Here is a 24599-nt window from a genome sequence, read left to right as displayed (position 1 = left end):
GCAGTATCAATAGCATCTGGCCAAAAACGCTATGGAGTCTTGTATTCATCAAGCATAGTGCGAGCCATCTCAACAAGAGTCATGTTCTTGCGCTCCACGATGTCGTTTTGCTGAGGAGTATAGGGAGCAGATAACTCGTGAGTAATACTAAGTATATCAAGATATTCATCGAGACCAATATTCTTGAACTCGGTTCCATTATCACTCCTGATATGCTTGATCTTCACACCGAAGTTCGTAGATGCTCTTGAGGAAAATCATTTGAAGACTTCCTGCACTTCATTTTTCTAAGTGATGATATGCACCCAGGTGTAACGAGAATAATCATCAACAATAACAAAGCCATATAATGATGCAGAATTAGTGAACGTGGCATAGTGAGTAGGGCCAAAGAGGTCCATGTGAAGTAATTCAAAGGGACGAGAAATGGTCATGATAGTCTTCGAGGGATGCTTGGCTCTAGTGATCTTTCCAGCCTCACAAGCCCTACAAATATGACATTTGAGGAATTTTACACCCTCGATGCCAATGACATGCTTCTTCTTCGCAAGTGTATGCAAGTTCCTCATCCCAGCATGACCAAGTCGTCGATGCCATAACCAGCCTTCTGAAGCTTTTGCAAGTAGAAATGGGGCCGGCTGTGTTCCTTGCTTTTGCCTTTGTCAGCGTAGGTGATATGCTTCAGATGAGATGGAGATAAAGCAGTGTCCATCAATAAGTTCCTGTCACCGGCCATGTGATTTGTACATCCACTGTCGAGGACCCACTCAGTAGCTGTGGGTTGTTCACCCAGCAGATGAATTAGTGCAACTTAGAAAATCATATACTTCATCAGTGAAGAATATGATATCAATTTCATCAACAGTAACAGATATATCAATTATGAGGACGTGAGAAATGAGTAATTCATTTCTTCATGATTAGCTTGCGTCCATTCAAGCATATTCAGGTCTCGAGCAAATTCTTCAGATGATTAAGTTCGTCTGGAGACCTGACCCTGCATAAGAGATTAGTTTGTTTTCTTCACCACACACATTTGAAGGGATGTCAAAGAGTTCATCATTCTGCAAGCTCCATAAGAAAAAGATGGCATTGAAGCCAGTGCACTTCGTTTCATAAAAGAGGGGTTAGGATAAGCATATGAATAAGCAGAGAAATTCTTCGAGGACATATGAACATAATGGTTTGAAGAATAATGCACATATTCATAGCCTTTAGACTTTCCCTGTGAAAAGGAAGTGTTAGCACGATGAAGTTCATATGAGGATTTGGATCCAATTGAGGAATTTGATCCAGATGAAGAATTCGGTCCATAAGAGGACTTGGATCCATATGAAGAATTTGATCTGGGGTTCCTATTCCTCATAGGTGGTGTCATGATGACATTCACCTGAAGATTTTCAAGGCACCTTTTGGGAACCAAATTTTCTTCATAGGGGGACCATTCCTGAAGTTAGTTCCAACATATCAAGCAAATACTTCACCATTCTAATTCTTGAACAGTTTATAGTTGGAGTCAAATGACTCATCAGAGGAATATGAAGATTCAGAAGTAAAGTCAAATAATGTGCATGGATCTACGGGAGGTCCTTTCACATCAACCCATGAGGTTTTGGGGTACTACTCAGGTTCCAGTAGGTCCCATCAGCATTGAGTTTCCTCTCAAAGGCAATACCCTCTTTCCTAGGGTTCCTGTTCAAGATCTGCCTTTTGAGCACATCACAAAGAGTCTGATGCCCTTTGAGGCTTTTGTATATGCCTGTCACATACAATTCCTTCAAACCTGCATTATCATCAGTGATACTTGTGGTATCCTCAAATGAGGAATTTTTGACCACAGAGACCATTGCAGAATTTGCAGCAATAGAAGCATTTGAACATTCAGGTGAAGAATTAGCGGATTCACGCTCAATGCATTTCAGACATGGTGGAATAAAGTCTTCCTGAGCGGAACTGATCTGTTGAGCAAGCAATGAATCATTTTCCTTCTGAAGATCTTCATAACTCACTTTTAACTTCTCAAGATGTTTCTTTCTATGAAGAAATTCATAAGAAAGCTTCTCATGATCAAATAAGAGAGTGTTATGATGATTTTGAAGGTTTTCAAACTTAGACTAAAGTCTCTGAAGATTATCAGTCAAAGTCTTAGTTCGATTCAATTCCTCACCCAACATATCATCGCTTTCATCAAGCATGTTTTGAACTTTTTCCAGAGATCTTTGTTGTTTAGTGGCAAGGGAAGCAAGTTTAGTGTAGCTGGGTCCAAATTCATCACCAGACTCATCATCACTAGATTCAGAAAGGTAGCATTCAGTTACCTTGGCACCTTTTGCCAAAAGGCATGGTGTAGAGGATGATGATTCTGGAGCGAAAGTCGTCGCCTTGAGTGATTCCTTGAAATCCTGGAAGCAAAGATCATGACGAGTTCGATGACCTTCATAGACCTCAGAGAGTCGGTCCTTGATAAGCTACACATGGTTGAGATGCATGATGTTCCTGAACTGATTTTGGGATAAGCAGGAGCAGATGATGTCCTTCGCAGTGAGGTTAAGCAGAGTGTACTTGCGAATATCATCAGCTTCTGCCATCTTGCATAAGTCAGTGAGGCCAATCTCTGTGACGGTCCACAGCTTGCTATTCATTGCCATGAGGTGCTTCCTCATCATGGCCTTCCACTTGGGATAATCATGGCCGTTAAAGATAGGGCACGTCACTTTCTTCATTCCTTCAGTTAACGTAACTAAAACTCCAGGTGGTTAAACCAAAATCACACAGAACAAGGGAGTACCTTTCTCTGATACCAACTAAAAGTGTGTTATATCGACTAGAGGGGGGGTGAATAGGCGATTTTTACAAATCCTTCACTAAGGAATTTCTAGGTGAAGAAATTCCTAAGCAATGACACACTAGAAGTGGAATAAGTACTCAGGTATAAACATAATAGAGCAACAACATAGTCATCATGTTGAAATGAAAACAAGCACAAAGTACAGATAGCATGATAACAGGATAAGAAGGCTGAAGACTATGTGACTGAAGAAATTGGATAGAGGAAATAGAGAAAGTCTTCACTCAAGGTCTTCAAACAGTAATGATCAGGTTCATCAACACATGAATGAGGAAATGCAAGGGTTGAGGAAATAGAACCAGTTGGCTTGGTGAAGACAATGATTTGGTAGACCAGTTCCAACTGCTGTGACAATTGTACATCTTGTTGGAGCGGCTGAGTATTTAAACTCGAGGACACACAGTCCCGGACACACAATCCTCACCGTATTCTCCTTGAGCTAAAGTCACACAGACCTCGCCCAACACTCGTGGTAAGTCTTCACAGGTGACTTCCAAACCTTCACAGACTTAGTCACTCGGTGATCCACAATTCCTCTTCATTGCTCAGACCATGACACCTAACCGTCTGGAGGATACACAGTTCTCAAAGGTAACAAGCATCGGTTCCACACAGGTACAATCTCTTCAGTGATGCTCAATCACTTTGGGTTTGTAGGTGTTTGGGTTTGGGTTTTGGGTTTTCCTCACTTGATGATTTTCGCTCAAAGTCCTAGGAGGATGGGATGCTCTCAATGACAAGTGTCAGTTTCTCGCGGAGTAGCCAACCAGCTAGTGGTTGAAGGGGCGGCTATTTATAGCCTAGGGAGCAGCCCGACATGATAAGACATAAATGCCCTTCAATGATATGACCGTTAGGTGGAAGATATTTTTGGACAGTTGGTGCATAGCACAACAACGGTCGAATATTTGAGGTTCGAATTCCTCAGGGCTATGATGTTCCTCACTAAGTAGGCAATCCGCACTTGCGAATTCCTAACTCCTCAGTCAGAACAAATTCCTCAGAGACCAGAAGATCTTCATCTCTGTCACTGAAGAAATTGACTGAACTGATATGAGATTTCCAATGGCTTCACTCGAAAGGATTGGGTACATGTAGGATTTTGAGATGAGCATCACATGAAAATCAGTTTCCTTAGTATTACCTCGACCCCCTTTAACAGTACAGTGTTTCCTATGACTCAAGAAAGAGAAAATGAAACTTCAAAAACAAAAGTCTTCACGCTTCATAATCCTCGCATGAATATCCAAGTCTTCAAGATCACACCAATTTCTTCACTTTCAAAATCTTTAGGAGAACCAAAGTCTTCAGCTGAAGACATACATGTTTAGGGGTCAACTTTCATCGTAAATATCAAACTCCTCATCAACTAATAGAGCATGTGTACACTAACAAACATATTAGTCCCTTAACCTATAAGTCTTCAATACACCAAAATCACTAAGGGGCACGAGATGCACTTACAGTATCAGCTGTCCAGAGAGCCATCGGGAATTTTTTTTGACGGAATACCCACTTCCCAGAGATGATGTTGGGATGGGGAGGTCGAGGAACGAGTGTCCATGTGTGGCTGGCGATGAGTGCGTCCTACTCAAGCTGCACCATGGCTTTCCAGTGGGGGTCGCGGGGCGGACCGCACCAGGCACGTCACCAGAGAGACCTCGATAGTGGAAGCCATGCTAGTGGAGAGGTTGTGGTAGTGCTGGTTGGGGAGGAAAATCCCAGGCTGGGCATACATGGTCATTGGGTGAGATGGCGGTAGCGGCGGTGGGGTGGCATGGAGGGCGGTGAGAAAGGCGAGGTCCCATGGGGCAGCACTAGTCGAAGGAGCACCATAGGGTGATGCCAGAGGAGTGTCGTAGGGTGATGTCATGGGAGCGCCGTAGGTGAAGCACGGACACACGCCATAGGAGGGCGCGACCATCAGTGCATGATGGTGGCAGGGCGCGGGCTGAGGAGGCTGGGCGCGGGCGTGCGAGGCACTGGCATGCCATTGGCATGGATGATGCATGTCCGAGGGTTGAATGAGGACATCCATGGCAGTGGCGGTTGAGCCACAGGCGTGACGATGAGGCGTGGTGTGTTGGTGTTGTGAGGGTGCCCGTCACGGCCACGCTTGCGCTGTCGACCACGATTTGGGAAGGGAAGCACTAGGTGGCCGGTTGGCGTCGGGGCAGGAGCTCGAGCGGTCGGGTCAGTGGCGGTGGGGACGGTGATTGTGCTGGCGGTGATCTCGGAGTGAGCCACCCACTGCACTATGTGGTGGAGGCGTTTTCCTGTATCCGATGATAGGTGATGGTGTCGGTGAAGGATGACGTCGTGAGGGAGAGGATGGAGGTGGACCGACTCAACTTGGCATGGAGGCCATGGATGAGGTGAGGAGCATCGAGTCGTCGATTCGCAGGGCCACCCTGTGGAGCTTGTCAGCCAAGATCTTGATGTGCATGCAATATTGATCAATGGAGATATCATTCTCGTGAAGGGTGAAAAACTTGCCTTGGAGAAGAACGTGACGCTGGAGATGGTTGTCAAGGAAGAGCATGCATAGGCAAGTCTAGATGACATAGGCCGTGGGGTTGTCAATAGTGAACAGGTGAAAGATGCCTGCAGTGACGGCGAGGAAGAGCAACTTGACAATGGTTGCATTGATGGAGGACCACTCCTCGTCGGCTTTCACGACACATGGGCCAACCATCCCATCGATGTGGCCTTGGGGGCGCTGCAAGGTGAAGAGGAGATCGAAGTAGGTGTGCCACGCTGTGTACATTATTTCTGTGATCTAAACAATCTTATTTCTTTACAGAGGGAGGTACCAAAAACAAATGCAATTAAGATTTGCAATACCTACACTGGTTCTATATTCTTTTGACCTTATAGAAAAGCTAAACCATCAGATTCCTAAAACGGCGTAACAAAGCCATTTGGTGTGAGCCTCTCGTCCTCCTTCACCGTCAGATTCCTGAAGACCTGCCTCGCCGCCCGACGCATGTCCTTCCTGATCGAGAACCACGAGACAATCTCTCACTCCCTCTCGATCATCTCCATCCTCATCCTCCAGCTCACCAGCTCTGTCTTGATCTAGGGTTTCTCTCACGTAGCAGGGGATTTGGTTGTTTTCAATGGAGTTGGAAAGATAAAGCTCGGTTCGCACCACACCACTGAGGGGATGGGAGTTAATATCCACCTTCCCCCCCCCCCCACACATTCATGGTGGGTTGCTGCCTTGATTCCAACCTCTGATTCGAATCTGCCTGACCAATCGAGGTACCAACATGCACCTCATGGCAGGGGAAAAACCGTTGCATGCCATGAATTCTCGTCATCGCCATGACTCGATGTGCTATTGATCACTCTACATTCACCATTGATGAGTGAGGGGGCTAAAGATAGTGTCAGCCCTTCAGGAAGTAGTGGGTTTTTTCAGCAGCAACAATTGCTATCCGCTCTTTTGACCCAACTCACCCAAGGAAATCCCTTGTTGGGGGGAGGAAATGTGATTTTGCAAGGAGGATCCATTGTGCTACAACATAATATGATGAAAGATATGTCCAGGGGAGTAAACAATTATTTACAAGGACAAAAATACAAAAATGACCTAGAAAAACAATCATATGGCAGTATCCGAGGGAGATGGGATTAGGATAGATGGAAACCAGGAAAGAGAAAGTGGAAAATTTGGACAGACAAAGGAGGGAAGCAGGATGGTCATGGGAGGAAACTAGGATGATGTGCAACAAATGCAAAGATACTAGACATGCTACAAAAGACTGCATGCTTGATCACTATGCAATTTGTGGGAAAAGAAATCACATCACTCATGATTGCACATGGCCGAGGCAGATGAAACATGTACCCAAATTTATAGGATATACTGCAAAGAGGGCTCGGGGTGTTGCTAGTTCAGAGTTCTAAAGATACCATGGATATTGAGAACCCCCAACCCAATGGCCTTAGTGACAGTCAAGTCTGGGATGTTAAATGAGACTCAACTGATGGAGGGATTCAATTACATGTTCAATTGAACTGGTAGTGGATATGTAAGAAACAAGGGAGTAATACCTTTCTGACCAGATTTCCAAATAAAGGAAGATTGATGGAATTAAACAAATGTGATGATTTCACTCTTCTAGGAACAGGAGCTGTGGTGAATGTCAAGAACTAGGCCTTTGAGTCTCAGGCAGTATGGAAACTGCATACAACTTGGGTCACCTTTGGGAAAGTACCTAAATGCTTTAGGCACTTTTTTGGGATGTGAGGTTGCAACTTCTTTAGGGCCTGTGTTGGAGATTGATATGGATACCATCACACACGAGAGAGTGAGAGCTAAGGGGGGGTAAGAGATTTTGAGAAAAATACCAAGCCACATTGAGATTACTGACAAAGATCTGAATATATACAGAATTATGCCAGCTCTGGAAAAGGTTGTGGAGATGGGTTCATATGGTGAGCTCAAAAGACAACACCTGGAGGAGACAGGTATGGACTGTGTTGGTGATGAGGTGAGGAAAAGACAAAAGAGCTCCACTAACACAGAAGGATACAACAGAGACACAATATCCCTGGGGAGCTTGAGTTTGAGTCAATATGAGGAAATTAAAAAAAGAAGTGAAGCTATCCTTTCTACTCGGCAAGAACAAGACAAGGAAAAATATGCTAGGAAAAAAGTGGAAGCAGATTTGGAGATGGTCAAGATGAAGATGCAGGAGATAGAACAAGAAAAAGCAAGACACTTGGCTCTCAAAGATCAAGAAGTAAAAAGAATCTTGGAATTGGAGAAGGATAGGAAACAACTGATGGAACTGGTACATAAATAACAAGCCATGATTGCTAGGTGTGTTGATAAAATTGGGATGTGGGGAGAAATATAGAAAGAGACAGAGGAAACAATGACAATGAGCTGAAAAACTTCGAAGAAGATAACAAAACCGAGGAAAATAATATGTTTGTGGAACCTATGGACTATGGTGCTAGTCAGGAATCTATTGACTCTTTTGGAACTAGAACGGGGCAGAAGCCTGGAGAAAGAGGATGTGAGAAAGGAGTAGACAACATTGTGGAGGACTGCTACTTCTTGAGCTTGCGTTGGTTTTTCCCTTGAAGAGGAAAAGGTGATGCAGCAAAGTAGAGATAAGTATTTCCCTCAGTTAAGAACCAAGTATCAATCCAGTAGGAGGAACACACAAGTCTCCAATGATAGCACCTACACAAACAAACAAATACTTGCACCCAACGCGAAAAAGGGGTTGTCGATCCCTTCAAGGTTGCTTGCAAGGATGAGATATGATAGTGATAGATATAAAAGATGAGTAAAAGTGCAAAATAAGATAAAAGTAAATAAGTATATAAATCATGCATAAAAGAGTTAAGAGAAGACTCAAATAATATTCATAGATAATCTGGACATAAACCCACAATTCATCGGATCTCAACAAACGCACCGCAAAAGATTACATCGAATATATCTAAAAAAGATAGATCTCCAAGAACATCGAGGAGAACATTGTATTGAAGATCAAAGAGAGAGAAGAAGCCATCTAGCTACTAGCTAATGACCTATAGGTTTGTTGTAAACTACTCACATATCATCGGAAGGGTAGCAAGGTTGATGTAGAAGCCCTCCGTGATCGAATCCCCCTTCGATGGAGTACCAAAAAAGGCCCCAAGATGGGATCTCACGAGAACAGGAGCTTGCGGCGGAGAAAAAGTATTTTTTTTGTATGCCCTCTAGTCTTCGAGGAATATTTGGATATTTATAGAAGAAAAATTAGGGTTGGAAGTACCACGAGGGGCCCACAAGCTTGGGGGCGCCCCCCTAGGGCGCGCCCTCCGAGCTTGTGGCCATGTCGTGGACCTTCTGGCCTCCTAACAAAGCTTCGTGGGTGTCTTGTTATCAAAGAAAATTATCAAAAAGTTTCTTCCATTTGGACTCCATTTGGTATTGATTTTCTGTAAAGGCATAAACAAGGAAAAAACAACAGGTGGCACTGGGCACTAGGTTAATAGGTTAGTCCCCAAAAATGATATAAGATATCATAATAATGCATATAAAACATCCAAGATGAATAATATAATAGCATGGAACAATAAAAAATTATAGATATGTTGGAGACATATCAAGGACAATCTGGTAAGATGTGGTAGATTAGTTGACAAACAAGATGCTAAAATAGAAGAACTTGCTAAACAGAGGGTTATAGAGAAAGATAATGATGGTAAGATCCCTATTTTTGATGATAATGATACACCCCTCTTTTTCATGGTTGACCAAATTGGTATAGACCTAGGATGTTCTATTGATATGATTAGTCAAAATTTAGATATTATTGAAAATGGAGTAAAGTAGAAAGTATTGTTTATCATACTCATCTTGTTCAGAGAAAAGAGGAACCAGTACAAAATGAGATGACCCTTATTGATACGGGTGATGCTTCTATTAGAGATTTATGCCCTGAGGATGATCACTCAGATGCTGAATTGGAAATGCATTATTATTCCCATTTGAGAAACATCTTTGCGTGTGGAAAAAAAGTAGGATTGGCTCACCTAGTATCACTAGTGTGAAGCCAGCTATTTATATTTGGGGGAAAAGAATGCGTAAAAAAAGGAAAAACATGATAGGCATGATTTGGAATGTGAGGGGGATAGGTCCTGATATTAAAAAGACCTTTATTAGAGAGACCATTTGCAACAAGAAAGTGGAACTTATAGGTCTTCAAGAGACCATTAAGAATGATTTTACAAAAAATGAACTACATAGTCTATGTGGGGGAAGAAGTTTCTATTGGAATTGGGTTCAACCTAGAGGTGAATCTGGAGGCATCTTAGGGGGCATCAATAATGATACTTTTGACATTCTTAATGTGGAAATTGGTGTGTATTTTTTTAGAACTCTGTTTTTAGACAAAAAGAGTAAATTTGAATGGTACCTTATCATTGTATATGGGGATGCCCAGAGTGCCGGCGAAATGTCCGCAATATATCAGGATAATGCTTTTGTCCCATGCCTAACAGGGGAGATTTTAATATAATTAGAAAAAATGAGGAGAAAAACAAATCCAATGGATAGGATCACTGGAGTTTTGTTTCTAATGCCATTATTGAACAAGCAGGATTAAGGGAACTTCCTCTGAATTGCAAAAAATTTATTGGTCCAACAACCATGAGGACCCTACTTTTGAGAAACTTGATAGGATTTTGATGTACCAAGATTGGGAAGATCACTACCCCCTGACAGAAGTGTATGCCCTAGAGAGAGACAAAGAGTTACCTGACCATACTCCTTTGATCCTGGATATTGGGGAAAAAGTCTCCGTCCCTCCTATCTTTAGATTTGAAAGTTCTTGGATGATGAGAGAGGGTTTTAGGGAATTTGTTCATAGAATTTGGTTTTTCCCACTACTCACTATTGAACAGTGGCAGATGAGGATGAGGGTGTTTAGACAAAGGGTGAGGGGTGGATTTAATTTCTGATGCTTGGTATAGGAAGCTAAAAAAGAGATTCTGAATAAACTTGATTCCATTGATAAAAATGCGGAGAGAATGGGGCTTTCTGCTCATGACATAAATGAACAGAAAGAACTCAGAGCTCAGCTACACAGATTGTGTAAACAATAATAAATGAAGTGGTTGCAAAGATACAAGGATAGGGAGATTGATGATGTAGATTGTAATACTAAATATTATAATGCTAAGGCAAATGGTAGGAGGAAAAATAGAATCCTATCACTAAATCAGCATGAGGGGTTGATTGAAGGAGAAGAAAATTTGATCAAATATATCACTGGTTTTTATAAAAAATTATTTGGTCAGCCTAATCCTTCTACTATCAATCTGAACATCCAAGGTGCCCATGGGATCACCAAAGCTCAGGCTAACTCATTGATTAAACCATTTACGATGGAAGAATTACATTCAGTTGTATTTGGGATGGAAAAAAAATAAAAGCCCTGGCCCTGATGGGCTTCCTATAGATTTTTATCAACATTTTTGGGACTTGGTTAAGTGGGATTTAATGAAGTTGCTAAATGATTTCCATGCTAGAAAAATATATATTTCTAGACTTAATTATGGGATCATCACTCTGGTGCCAAAAGTCTCTCATGCAAAAAAAAATTCAAAAATTCAGGCCTATTTGCCTACTCAACATTATTTTTAAAATCATCACTAAAGTGCTGATGAACAGGTTGAGCGCAGTCATCAAGCCTATAATCTCCCCTACCTAACTGCCTTTATAAAAGGTAGATATATAATGGAGGGGATTGTAGTATTAGATGAAGCATTAAACACCATTCATCATAAAAAGCAGAGTGTTGTTCTGTTTAAAGTAGACTTTGAGAAAGCATATGATAAATAAAATGGCCATTTGTGTATAAAATGTTGAAACCGAAACAATACCCTGACAAGTGGTGTGAATTATTCATGCACACTATGATAGGAGGACATGTTGGGATTAAAGTGAATGATAGAATACAATGTTATTTCAAAACTCACAAGGGGCTGAGGCAGGGTGATGCCATTTCCCCTCTTTTGTTTGATTTAGCTGCAGATGCTCTAGCCAATATTTTAGATAAAGCCAAACTAGTTGGATATGTCAAAGGAGTTTTAGCTGAGTTTGGGAATAATGGGGTGAACATGCTGCAATATGCAGACAACACCATCTTCCTAATGCGGGATGATGAACAGAGTGGTAGAAATTTAAAATTCATTCTTACTGCTTTTCAACAAATGTCCGACCTTACTATTAACTTTCATAAAAGTGAGGTTTTCTTGTTTGGGGAGGCTAGGAACAAAAGTGATGTGTATTAAGAAATCTTCACTTGCAAAAAGGGGAAATCCAATTTAAATATCTGGGATTACCTGTATCTGACATAAGATTGGGAAATAAATTCTAGAAAGTTGTTACTGAGAAAATAGAAAAGAGATGTGCTTGCTGGCAAGAGAGAATGTTGAATATGGCATGGAGAGTAACTTTGGCGCAATCCTGCCTGTCCAACATACCAATTTACATGATATCATTTTACCCCCGCCAGTAGGTGTTAGAAAGAAAGCTGATTTTTTCAGAGCCAAATTAGTGTGGCAAGAAAATGAGGACAAGAAAAATACCACTTAGTAAATTGGAAAACTTGTTGTCTTCCAAAAAGTTTGGGAGAACTGGGAATTCTAAATCTAGAATTAATGAATAAAGCCCTTTTGGCAAAATGGTCGTGGAAACTGGAAACAGAAGAAGGGATGTGGATAAATATTCTACTTAACAAATATGTAAAAGGAAAATGTATTTCTGGGCTCAAAAAGAAGCCTCGAGATTCTCAATTCCAGAGGAGTCTTATGCAAGTAAAAGATATATATTACCAACATGTTAACAAAAAACTAGGAGATGTCAAAAACACTAGATTTTGGGAAGATTGATGGGTACAGTCCAAACCCCTGAAGGAGGCCTATCCCAGTCTATATAATATTAACTTGAACCATGATATCTCGGTGGCTGAAGCCATTACTAGGGGATGGGATGGATTTACTTTCAGAAGAAATCTAACTGGGGATAAAATCCCCCTATGGAATAGTTTGAAACTGAGATGCGAGGATGTGAGAATGTCTGATGGAAAAAATCAGCCCCACTAGATGCTGACGGTAGATAGACATTTTTCTATCAAATCTCTATATCTCTTCTTGGTTAAGGCTGATGTGGGTTTTCCTCATAAATTTCTCTAGAAGATCAAAACACTAGCAAAAATTAAAATTTTCTTTTGGCTCATTGCTAGAAAAAGCGTTTTAACTAAGGACAATCTAATCAAGAAAGGATGGCAAGGGAGACAGAGATGTGTATATTGTGGGCATGATGAAAACATCGATCATCTGTTTTCTATGTGTTCTGCTACCAGGCTTCTTTGGAGCTTGGTAAAGTGTTCATTTAATCAGAAAACAACCCTGAAAGGTGAGATGAGTGCCTGGGGATATGGGTTAGAACTTTCAGGAAATCGGAGAGAAAACTAATTTTAGTTGGGACTCTTGCCTTGTTCTAGTCCATTTGGAAATGCAGAATGACATTATCTTTCGTGATAAGAAAATTAACGATCCAGTGACCTTCGTGAGACTAATGTGCAACTGGATTGTGGATTAGTCCATTTTGCAGATAAAAAACCCAGAGCGAAATCTACTGATGTTGGGCGCAAAGCAAGTCGAGCGAGTAGCAAATGAAATCTACAGGTTGTCGCGAGGATGGAGGCCCGGGGTTCTGCGACTGGGAGGATGAAGCTGGAGTCTCTCTGCTTTTGTTCTTTTGGTAGCTGCTTGTCTTTGATTTGGGGATGCGTCCCCCCCCCCTATCTGCCGCATCTGGCATAAATAATATGGTCATTCGAGTTTTAACTAGTGTCACCCTGGTAGTAGTAGTAGTAGCTATCTGTAGTTTGGATCTTTTCTTTGATGCGTGTTGAATACTGAAACCTAAACTTGGTCTCGTGCGATGATTTCTTTAATGAAATCGGAGGGAAACCCCCTCTTTTGTTCAAAAAAAAAAACAGTTGTTTCTGTTTATGTTGGAGCAAATGGTTCTTATCCACATGAATTAATTAAAATCCTCCAGAGTAAAGTCTTTATAATTTCATTTATGATTTCTATGTAATTCCTTTATCATCATACTTTATTTTTCTAGCATGCTTTATTAATTATTTGTCAATTTTCTTGTGATCTTTGTTATACTGCAGACTATGGTATAATTTCAAATTAAATTCTGCAGGGGAAATGTGATGACCTTAAGCGCATGCTGGAAACCTCATTTCCTGGGATTCATGTCGTCTTGGAAAACTACCCTCCACCTTTCCCAAAATGTGTGCTCAGCAAAATGGTGCCTTTTGTTCAAGTTGGAGCAATAGGAACATTAATGGCCGGTGATCAGATTTTCCCTAGATTTGGAATGGTACCACCTCTGTGGCATCAGTCTGGGTGTTTGGTAATTTTGCCTAGTCTCTTCTTCAAACTTCTGGCGCCTCTTCTTCAAACTTCTGACGCCTTTGAAGTTTACTGTAGTAGACAACTTGTATGTCAATGATGCACCCTTTCTAGCAATTCATTGCTCTACATTGTGAAATTTGTGCAATTCATTGTGCATTACTGTGTGTGGTGGTAGAATCAAGCAATCATATTATGTTGCTGGGTTGTTGCTACTACACCATGCTGATAATGAACTAAGTAGTAGGATCATCTAGATCTGGTCTGTAATAAGTGATTGCTCGTACTTCCTAAAAGTGGTCTGGAATGTTAGTTGTTCCCTGAATATGAATGTACAATCTTTCTTGGTAGGCCCTGTTTGTTTAAGATTTTACTTCTATTTTGCATCTTTTTCACTTTGACCAAAACCATATAAAAGCTCCTAAATAGGTGCTTTTGAAGCTTTTATAGATTTTGATGAATCAATATAATAATATTTGGCTCCAAAAGCCATAAAAGCTCCAAAAACACCTATTTAGGAGTTTTTATGGCTTTTTGGTCAAAGTGGAAAAGCTACAAAAGTAGAAGTAAAAGCCCAAACAAATAGGGCCTTAATGTGTTTGGCGTCTTGCCTTGTTCTCCAGCGCTGATATCCATATAGTCCACTTGGATTCATTATGCTAATCCTAGTGAACTACTTTCCACATCTTCAGGTCTTTTCAAAATGGGAGAAATATTTTTTTTATCCCTAAACTCTTTCGAAAGTATAGAAATAGTCTCCGAATTCAAAAACCGGCAAAACTTAGTCCCTCAAATTTTCAAACCGGATTAGTTTAGTCCCTCATACCACTTCGAGTGGTTTCCATCTGACGTGGACACGATTTTGACCAAAAACTTGACACGTCACCTAGGTTTGATTGCCATGTCACAGTCCATGTCATTTTTTTTTCAAAACACAGTGCATGTCACCAAGGGTCCCCAGTACTCCCAGGCGCGGCGGGTTCGGATGAGAAGCTGGACAGTGCCGTCCATGACGGTCTTGCGGCAGAGATGAAGCGCTCGAGCGGCCAGCGGAGCTCGGCGAACTAGGGCGTGGCGTTCGCAGACGAGTGACTTGGCCTCCCTATTGCACGCACCGAAAAAATAGCGCGATATAACGCCGCTAATAGCATGTTATAGCATATAGAAAATTGTCTCGCTAAATAAATCAATGTACAATGCCTCGCTAATAGCACGCTATAGCGCGTTATAGCACGCTAATATCATATTTTTAAGGTCCACGCTTTTTTCTGTAGCGCGCTATTTTTTTTTCATTGGTTGCACGGGCCGTCGAGCTGCAGCCTGCGCCCGGTGCGACGCAGCTGACCTTCTGGACAGGAAGCCTGAGCAGGAGGAGGAGCTCAAGGCGGCGAGCTCGGACAAGCCCTCCGCGGGCACCTCCACTGACGGCGTTGGCCATGCATCCGATCGTATGCAGCGGCGTGTAAGGTGCAAGTCCAGGGAGCAACACATCTAGTGCGTGTGTATTCAGGGCGAGATCGGATCAGCATGTTCGTTGTGTTTTGCTTGCATCTCCGGCAGGCCGAATCAATACGTATGTTCACGTCTACCTGCGTGTTTTGCCGGCGGCTAGAATCAATCCAGCAGCTAGTCTGCACTTCGGTGTTCTGTCGGGGGACTAAACTTATCTGGTTTTGAAAGTTGAGGGACTAAATTTATCCGGTTTTAAAAGTTGGGGATTAAGTTTTGCTAGTTTTAGAGTCGGGGGACCATTGTTATCCTTTCGAAAGAGTTGAAGGATGAAAAATATACATAACCTTTCAAAATTATCTGAGCAGAGGTTTCCTAGTGAGTTCGAGTTATGGGAGCTCATTGGCAACAGATTATCAGATTCTCAATTTGGGAAAAATGTGGAAGAGGTCGTCTTAGACGATCATGTCTAGAGCACCCACATCCATTTATCTGTATCACATAGACAAAACCAATTGAAAGTTCCACATCTTGCTGTCAATCACAATACCTTTATCTATGCAGGTCTGCTCGTTTCCGAGTTAATTTGCACTTTTATGTGCTCCTTCCATTCGTAATGTAAGTCTTTTTAGAAATTTCAATAAAAACTACATACAGATGTATATAGACATATTTTAGAGTGTAAATTCATACATTTTGCTTCGTATGTAGTCCACATTAGAATCTTTAAAAAGACTTATATTAAGGAATGGAGGGAGTAGTTGCCAATGTTACACAAAAGCTCACTTTATCCTAGCTGATATTTTGTACCATACTTTGGTTCAGCCATCTACGTTGTCTTTGATTCCTGGCCTCCTGCCGTGTGACAATTGCAACAAAGAATAAGACGGTATTCTTTTTTGAACGAAAGAGGTTTCCCTCCGATTTCATTAACGAAATCAAATCGAACACAAACCAGAGGACTCCCGTTCTGCCATCGGGTTTGAAGTATCATCAGATTAAACTAAGCTAAAGACTACTAGCCGTTGGGGAATACAAAAGGCATGCATCGCTTACACCAGTTCATATGATCTCCCACAAGTTCAAGACAACAAAGTGTAAACAGAGAAGGAAAACACAAGTTATTCTTGATAGCTGGGGTTATCCTCCCAGCCGCCGAACTCCAAGCCTCCATCCCTGCACCGCCCGATATATCTCACTTGCCACCTATTCGATTAGTTTTGCTTCCAGCTGCAGTAGTTTTTGTTCCGGCTTTTTTTATCTGCAAAACCGACCAATCAACAGTCCAATTGCACATAAGCCTAATGAATGTCATTGGATCATAGATTTTTTTTAGATCTGAAGATAATATCATTTCTGCATTTCGAGAGAGCCCAGAATATAGCAGCACTTCCTACCAAGACTAACTTTTTCTCAGGTTTTTTAAAAGTTTTCAACCATCTCCCAAAAAATTCATTCGAGTTACCAGGAATAGTTCTAAGATCCAGAGCACATTTGATCAAACTCCAGACCAGTTTTGCCGCCGAACATTCAAAGAAAAGATGATCTATGTTTTCTTCTTTTCCACAATATACACACTCTTTTCCTCCTTTTCATCCTTTCTTGATCAGATTATCTTTGGTCAAAATGCTTCTTCTAGTAACCAACCAAAAAAACATTTTGATCTTGGCTGGAATTTTTATTTTCCATAGGAATTTGTGTGGAAATCCCACACCATCATTTATCAGGAAGGAATATAAAGATTTAACCAAGAATTTTCTGTTTTTAGTAAGCATCCAAAGGGGTTGATCTTTTCCCCCAGGCATCCTCACATCTTCACATCTTGCTTTTAGACAATTCAAAAGTTCTATTGTATCTTCACTCAATGTTCTTCTAAAGCTAAAACCCTGCCATCCTCTATTTATAGCATCTACCACAGAAATGTTGTGGTCAAAGCTAATGTTGTATAGTCTAGGATATAGATCCTTCAGAGGTTTAGATCCAACCCACCAATCCTCCCAAAATCTAGTCTCATTCCCATCTCCCAGTTTTTTATTAACATGTTGGAAATAATTTTTTAACCCCCATTAGGCTGCTCCAAAACTGGGAGTCTCCAGGGTTTTTTCTATACCAGACAAGCACTTATTTTGAATATATTTGCTTTTCAAAATATTCACCCAAGTTCCTGATTCAGTTTCCAATTTCCATAACCATTTGGCCAGTAGTGATTTATTCATAACATCTAAATTAATAATCCCAAGACCTCCTTGTTCTTTTGGTAAACAACATGTTTCCAATTGACCAAGTGGTATTGTTTCTTATTTTCATCTTCTTGCCACACAAGTGTGGCTCTGAAGAAATCTGCTTTTTTCCTGACCCCAACAGGTAAGGGATAAAATGACATCATGAAAAGGGGGATATTGGTAAGGCAAGCTTGTACCAAAGTCACTCTCCCAACCATATTCAACAATCTGCCTTGCCAACATGCACATGTTTTCTCAATTTTTTCTGTAGTTCCCTTCCAGAATATATTTCCCAGTCTAACATCAGCCACTGGCAGTCCTAGGTAATTAATAGGTATCTTCCCCACCTCACAGGTAAATATCTCTTGGTATATATCATATTTTTTTAGCCTCTCCAAATAAAATATTTCACTCTTATGAATATTAATAGTCAGCCCAGACATTTGTTCAAAAGCTGTTAAAATGAATTTCAAGTTTTTTGCACTTTCTTCATCATCTTGTAGTAAAAAAATTGTGTCATCTGCATATTGCAGCATGTTCACTTCACAATTATCAAATTATGATATCACCCCTTTCACAAACCCTTCCTGCATAGCTTTATTCAAGATTATGGCCAAAGCATCAGCAGCAATGTCAAATAATAGGGGTGACAAGGAATCCCCCTGTCTCAGCCCTTTGAAGGTTTTAAAATATGGTCCAATAATGTCATTTACTTTTACTCCAACATGTCCCCCCACCATGGTGTGCATCGCCAGGTCACACCATTGATCAGGAAAGTTTTTAAGTTTCATCATCTTATAAAGTCCATTTGATCTTGTCATATGCTTTTTCAAAGTCCACCTTGAAAAGCAAAGCACTTTGTTTCTTTTTATGTATTGTATTTAAAGCTTCATGTAGCACCACAACCCCCTCCATGATATATCTCCCTTTTATGAATGTTGTCTGATTTGGAGAGATAATTGTCCTAATGACCTTGCTGAGTCTATTCATTAGTACCTTAGTTATAATCTTGAAACTTACATTAAGCAGGCAAATTGGTCTGAATTTCTGTATTTGTCTAGCATCTTTAACCTTTGGTACTAATGTAATAATGCCATAATTCAGTCTAAAAATATCTAGTGTTCCGGAGTGAAAATCATCAAGTAATCCTTTAAGATCCCAAATAAGACGGTATTCGAGGAATGGATCTAGCTCCAGTGAATATACTGTATGTGGTTGCGCAGTTCCTTGCTCCATAATGATCGCCGCAGGTAAGAGGAGACTGGAGAACTGATTCAGGGAGAAGCAGGGCACATGTACCACATATTTTCATAGTAAACTTTGTCAATAATTTTCGATATGAATATGTCAGTTTACTTTTAAAAGTTACTCCCTCCGTTCTAAAATGTAAGACCATTTTGACACTACATAGGATGTACAATATTATGATTTTCCCCCATGAAATTTCTGTTAATGTTATTCTTATTTTACCTGTCTTGGTAAAGTTTCTATATTGAACTAGACAAGTTTAACCATATGCTCGTAGGCTGCCTGTAGGTGGCAGCCAAAACGCTGAAGTCTCCTCTGTATTTGTCTTCCTCGTGCTAAGGTGATTCATCAGAGGCATATACCAACGTTGGTTTGCCAAGCAAAGCACCCACAACTCACACGTAACCGCAGCACAAGTTGAAAAATCAATTCGAAAATCAGGGAGGAGGCAAGGAATCCAGCTGCAACGTCTCTTATAGCTTCTTCATCCACATGATCAATCAGCTCAGTCGCTCTCTGTCTCCACGATCGAGGTAGAGAACCCCAGCCTTGCACAAGGCGGCGGCGGGTAGAAGGGTAGAAGAAGCCACTGTAGGTAGGAATAGGATGGACCCAGCCTTGCACAAGGCGGCGGTGCAGGGAAGCGTGCGAAGCCTGAAGAAGCTGGTGGCCGAGAACCCCGGCTCCTTGGTTCCAAGACGCCCCAGCAGAACACCGCGCTGCACATCGCCGCCGAGCTCGGCCACGCCGGCTTTGCCGAGGCGGCCCTTGATGTGGACGACAAGCTGCTCGTCAGCAAGAACGCTGACGGCGACACGCCGCTGCACCTGGCGGCCAGGGCGGGGAAGGTGGACGTGGCGGACCTGCTCATCGGCCGAGCCAGCGCATGGCCTGCGGAGCATCCGCACCACTCCCCCGCCGCACAGAATGGAAAGGCCGGGGAATCTTCCCGGAGCTCCCCTGGCACCGCGCAGGGGCCACTGTTCATGGCCAACAAGGTCGGCGACACCCCGCTGCACGAGGCGGTGTAGCACGGCAGGAGCGCCGTCGCGCTCAAGCTGCTGGATGCCGAGCCCGGCCGCGGCCACGCGCTCAACGTGAAGCAGCAGACGCCGCTGCACATCGCCGCACGGGAGGGCCTCGCCGACGTCGTGGCCAAGATCGTCAGCCAGCCCTGGGTCCACGAGAAGTTCGTCCCCTCCGACTCCGTCAGCGGCACCGCCCTGCATCAGGCCGTCCTCGGCGGCCACGCATGTAAGTGACCTGCCCGTCACCTTCTTTTCGTTGTCATGTCCTGCATCGTGTGATTACAACTGGTGGCGATGCAAGCAGGCGTGGTGGAGATCTTGCTTGACGCGACGCCGCCGGACCAGATCGGGCTGACGGACTCGAGCGAGAACAACGCGCTGCACTACGCGGCGCAGAAGAACAACGCCCGCGTGGTGAAGCTGCTGCTCAACCGGAAGGTGGACCTGGCCTACAAGCGCAACCGTGACCTGCAGTCGCCGCTGCACGTGGCTGCCTACTACGGCTCGACGGAGGCCATGGTGGAGCTGCTCAAGCAGTGCCCCGACGTGGCGGAGATGGTGGACAGCAACGGCAGGAACGCCTTCCACGTCGCCATCACCAGCGGCAAGGTGGACGCCCTCAAGCGCCTGCTCAAGCACGTCCGCCCCGAGGAGATCGTCAATCGCGTCGACCGCGCCGGCAACACGCCGCTGCACCTCGCCGCCTCCCTGTCGCGCATCCAGTCGGCGCTGCTCCTGCTCAAGGACCGCCGCGTCAACCCCTGCGTCCTCAACCGGGAAGGCCAGTCCGCGCGCAGCCTCATCGAGAAGCGCGCCGCCACGGAGGAGATGGACACCTACGAGATGTACCTGTGGAAGACGCTCAAGAAGCACGAGGCCTCCAGGTGCAAGAAGGAGCAGCTGCCTCCGATCGCCACTTACCAGTCGCTGCGCAGCCGGAGGGCTGGCCACGACGAGTACTACGAGCTCAGCGTCGGGACCTACACGCTGGTGGCCACGCTGATCGCCACCGTTAGCTTTGCCGCCACTTTCACCATGCCAGGGGGGTACAGCCAGACCGACGGCACGGCCCTCCACGGCCACAAGGCGGCGTTCAAGATCTTCGTCATCTCGAACACTGTCGCCATGTGCAGCTCCATCGTCGTCGTCTTCTGTTTCATCTGGGCGTGGCGGGACCCCGTCAAGTTCAAGCTCGATCAGCTCATGTGGGGCCACAGGCTCACCATCCTCGCCTGCCTCGCCATGGTCGTCTCGCTCATGACCGCCGTCTACATCACCGTTGCACCCACGGCGAGGTGGCCTGCGTACGTTGTGATCGCCATCGGAGTCAGCACTCCCGCCGTGGTGTTCCTCATCCTTGGGAAAGAGGCGTTGTACGTCCCAATGTAAGTGCAGCATTTTGATGCTCGAGCTACACAGTGACATATGAGTATACTATAGTACATGTGTGGATTTTTCTATGAGAAAATACATTGAAGCGTGAACTACCAAAAAAATGAGACCAACCCGCGCTAGACTAGCCTGTTCGCATTTGTTATAAAAAAAACTTCATGAGCACTAAACGCTCAAGCCGAGACTTGAACCCTGATGAGCTGGCTGCGAGCTCCTGCGCCTTGTGCCCCCAGCTCTGAAATGCGATTTCGAATTTGGAGTCTTGAGCAATTTGGAGTCGATAAACCTAACGCAAAGCCGGGAGCCCGTGACAAATCCCACTAATATTTCAGGTAGAGTAGAGTGTTTTACTACTGATTCGATGTAAAGCTGAGGAGCATGGTTGGATGCACGGACAAGCAGGGGCTTAAAACGAACAGCCCAGGTACAAGCCCGGCGCGTCCACGGACATTTAGGGGAGTGGATTTGCAAGTTTGATTGTAGATACTCTTATCTACCTATTACTTGTGTACCCTGACTTCGTTAGTTGTCTACTCTACAATGACTAGAACATTGTCCGCTGTTTTACGCTGGTGTGTCGTCATTGGAGCAGGTGACTACGGATGCTTTATCGCAGATGGATGGCGGCATAATTTACAATCCTCCCACCTTCCCCGCCTTCGATATGGTTCTGGTCTACTACGAGTCTACGACTTTCCTAGCGTGGATGCTTATTTTATTTTATTTTGTTATCATGTGTGTTAGTTGATGTTAGTGGTGTGCATCTTAATAATGCAAAAGCCTTTTATATGTTTCATATGTTTTGTATTTTATGATCCTACACTACGACCTAATAAAAACAACTTTTTGGAAGGAAGAAAAAAAGTCGCTGGATGTTTTTATTTTATAAAAATGCCAGTGCTACGCACCTGCCCGCTGATTTTGTGGGAGAAATTAGTCGCCGGCGAGCTATCCCGATCCACCCTCTTGTAGTCGCTTGATCTTTCAAAGCATCTAACGGCGGGTGTCTGTTTGCTTCATCTCCTTTATGTCGCAGGACCCCTTGCATCTCCACTGAGCCCACTTGGAGAACGACACTTGTTGCAGCCCCTTCCAGCAAGCCCCTTGCAACATCTCTGGCGAACAGTTTGCAACGGCGTCAGCCGGCTTTGTCACCGACGATGCTACGCCTGCAACAACAACACCAACTATGTTTCCGCAATACCAACTATGTGGCAATCCTAGTGAACTCGTGGCACCGGACTCCTACCGAAGCAATGTAGCAAATTGCCACAACAATACCGCCATTTGTAACACCGCGACCATTGCAGAAACGAGCCACTCATTCATGTAGCAACGGCGTGCGATGCAACACCCTGCACCCCGACTCGCCTAGATTTCCCTGAGGATGGAGCGCGTGGACCATGGCGGTCATCCGCCTATCTCCCCCCATCGTATGCTTCGAAGAAAGTGGAGACCGCTATTGGAGGAGCTTGAAAGAGAGGAGAGAGTGCCATGGGGATAAGGGCATCTCTAGCCGATCCCCTAAATTTTAGAGCAGTAAACATCTGAGTAAACCTTATTGGAGTAGGGAGAAGTTTTTTAACCCTAAAAGAAAGGAAATTTGAAGAAATAAGATCTTTCAGTGAAATTAGCATCTACTAACCTAACTAGCTAACCAATATTAGTATCATTTTGGGTTCTTACCTTTTAGTGAGCGAAGCCATCCTAGAGCTTCCCCCCTTCCCTCACCCGAGAATTGCATGTCATGCAAGCTGTTTGTATGGCTGGATTGTCCCTTGCTGCTACGTTCTATTATAGAATCTGTTGGCTCGGTTGAACCGACTGTTGGGGAACGTAGTAATTTCAAAATTTTCCTACGATCACGCAAGATGCATAGCAACGAGAGGTGTGAGTTTGTTCACGTACCCTCGTAGACCAAAAGCGGAAGCGTTTAGTAACGCGGTTGATGTAGTCGAACATCTTCGCGATCCAACCGATCCAAGTACCGAACGTACACACCTCGTACTCTTGATCCAGTTGAGGACGAGGGTGAGTTCCATCAGCACGACGGCGTGGCGACGGTGATGATGATGTTACCGGTGTAGGGCTTCGCCAAAGCACTACGGCGATATGATCGAGGTGTGTAACTATGGAGGGGGCACCGCACACGGCTAAGGCAAAACTTGGTGTGTCCTAGGGTGCCCCCTGCCCCCGTATATAAAGGAGGGAGGAGGAGGAGGTCGTCCCTAAAGGGGGCGCGCCAAGGGGGGGAGTCCTACTTGGACTCCCGGTCTAAGTAGGATTCGCCCCCCCCTTCCTATTCCAACTAGGAGAAGGAGGGAAGGGGGAAGAGGGGAGAAGGAAGGAGGGGGGCGTCGCCCCCTCCTAGTCTAATTCGGACCAGCCCATGGGGGGGCCACCCCTTGAGGCCCTTCTCTCCTTTCCCCTAAAGCCCATTAAGGCCCAACAACCCCCCCCCCGGGGGGGGGGGGGGGTCCGGTAACCTCCCGGTACTCCGAAAAATACCCGAACTTCTCTGGAACCTTTCCGATGTCCGAATATAGCCTTCCAATATATCAATCTTTATGTCTCGACCATTTCGAGACTCCTCGTCACGTCCTCATCCGGGACTCCGAACAAACTTCGGTCATCAAAGCACATAACTCATAATACAAATCGTCATCGAACGTTAAGCGTGCGGACCCTACGGATTCGAGAACTATGTAGACATGATCGAGACACATCTCCGATAAATAACCAATAGCAGAACCTGGATGCTCATATTGGCTCCTACATATTCGACGAAGATCTTTATCGGTCAAACCGCATAACAACATACGTTGTTCCCTTTGTCATCGGTATGCTACTTGCCCGAGATTCGATCGTTAGTATCATCATACCTAGTTCAATCTCGTTACTGGCAAGTCTATTTACTCATTCCGTAATGCTTCATCCTACAACTAACTCATTAGTCACATTTCTTGTAAGGCTTATAGTGATGAACATTACCGAGAGGGCCCAGAGATACCTCTCCGAAACACGGAGTGACAAATCCTAATCTTGATCTATGCCAACCCCACAAACACCTTCAGAGACGCCTGTAGAGCATCTTTAAAATCACCCATTTACGTTGTGACATTTGATAGCACACAAGGTGTTCCTCCGGTATTCGGGAGTTGCATAATCTCATAGTCCGAGGAACATATCTAAGTCATGAAGAAAGCAGTAGCAATGAAACTATAACGATAATAATGCTAAGCTGACAGATGGGTCATGTCTATCACATCATTCTCCTAATGATGTGATCCCGTTCATCAAATGAAAACACATGTCTATGGTTAGGAAACATAACCATCTTTGATTAATGAGCTAGTCAAGTAGAGCATACTAGGGACACTATATTTTGTCTATGTATTCACACATGTACTAAGTTTCTGGTTAATACAATTCTAGCATGAATAATAAACATTTATCATGAAATAA

At 43.7% G+C, this 24599-nt stretch overlaps 1 protein-coding gene across 1 annotated transcript; it reads left to right on the top strand.

Moving 5' to 3' along the window:
• Positions 1-7278: 7278 nt before the first annotated feature.
• Positions 7279-21142, top strand: LOC119279723 (ankyrin repeat-containing protein At5g02620-like). The gene is made up of 4 exons (XM_037560871.1): positions 7279-7650; positions 19413-19696; positions 19754-19968; positions 20047-21142. The coding sequence occupies exons 1-4, from the start codon at positions 7279-7281 to the stop codon at positions 21129-21131; spliced, it is 1956 nt and encodes a 651-aa protein (XP_037416768.1). The 3' UTR covers positions 21132-21142.
• The last annotated feature ends 3457 nt before the right edge of the window (positions 21143-24599 follow it).

This window comes from Triticum dicoccoides, chromosome 3B (assembly GCF_002162155.2).
Source record: "Triticum dicoccoides isolate Atlit2015 ecotype Zavitan chromosome 3B, WEW_v2.0, whole genome shotgun sequence".
NCBI lineage: Eukaryota > Viridiplantae > Streptophyta > Magnoliopsida > Poales > Poaceae > Triticum > Triticum dicoccoides.
This window is presented reverse-complemented; position numbering and strand designations above follow the sequence as displayed.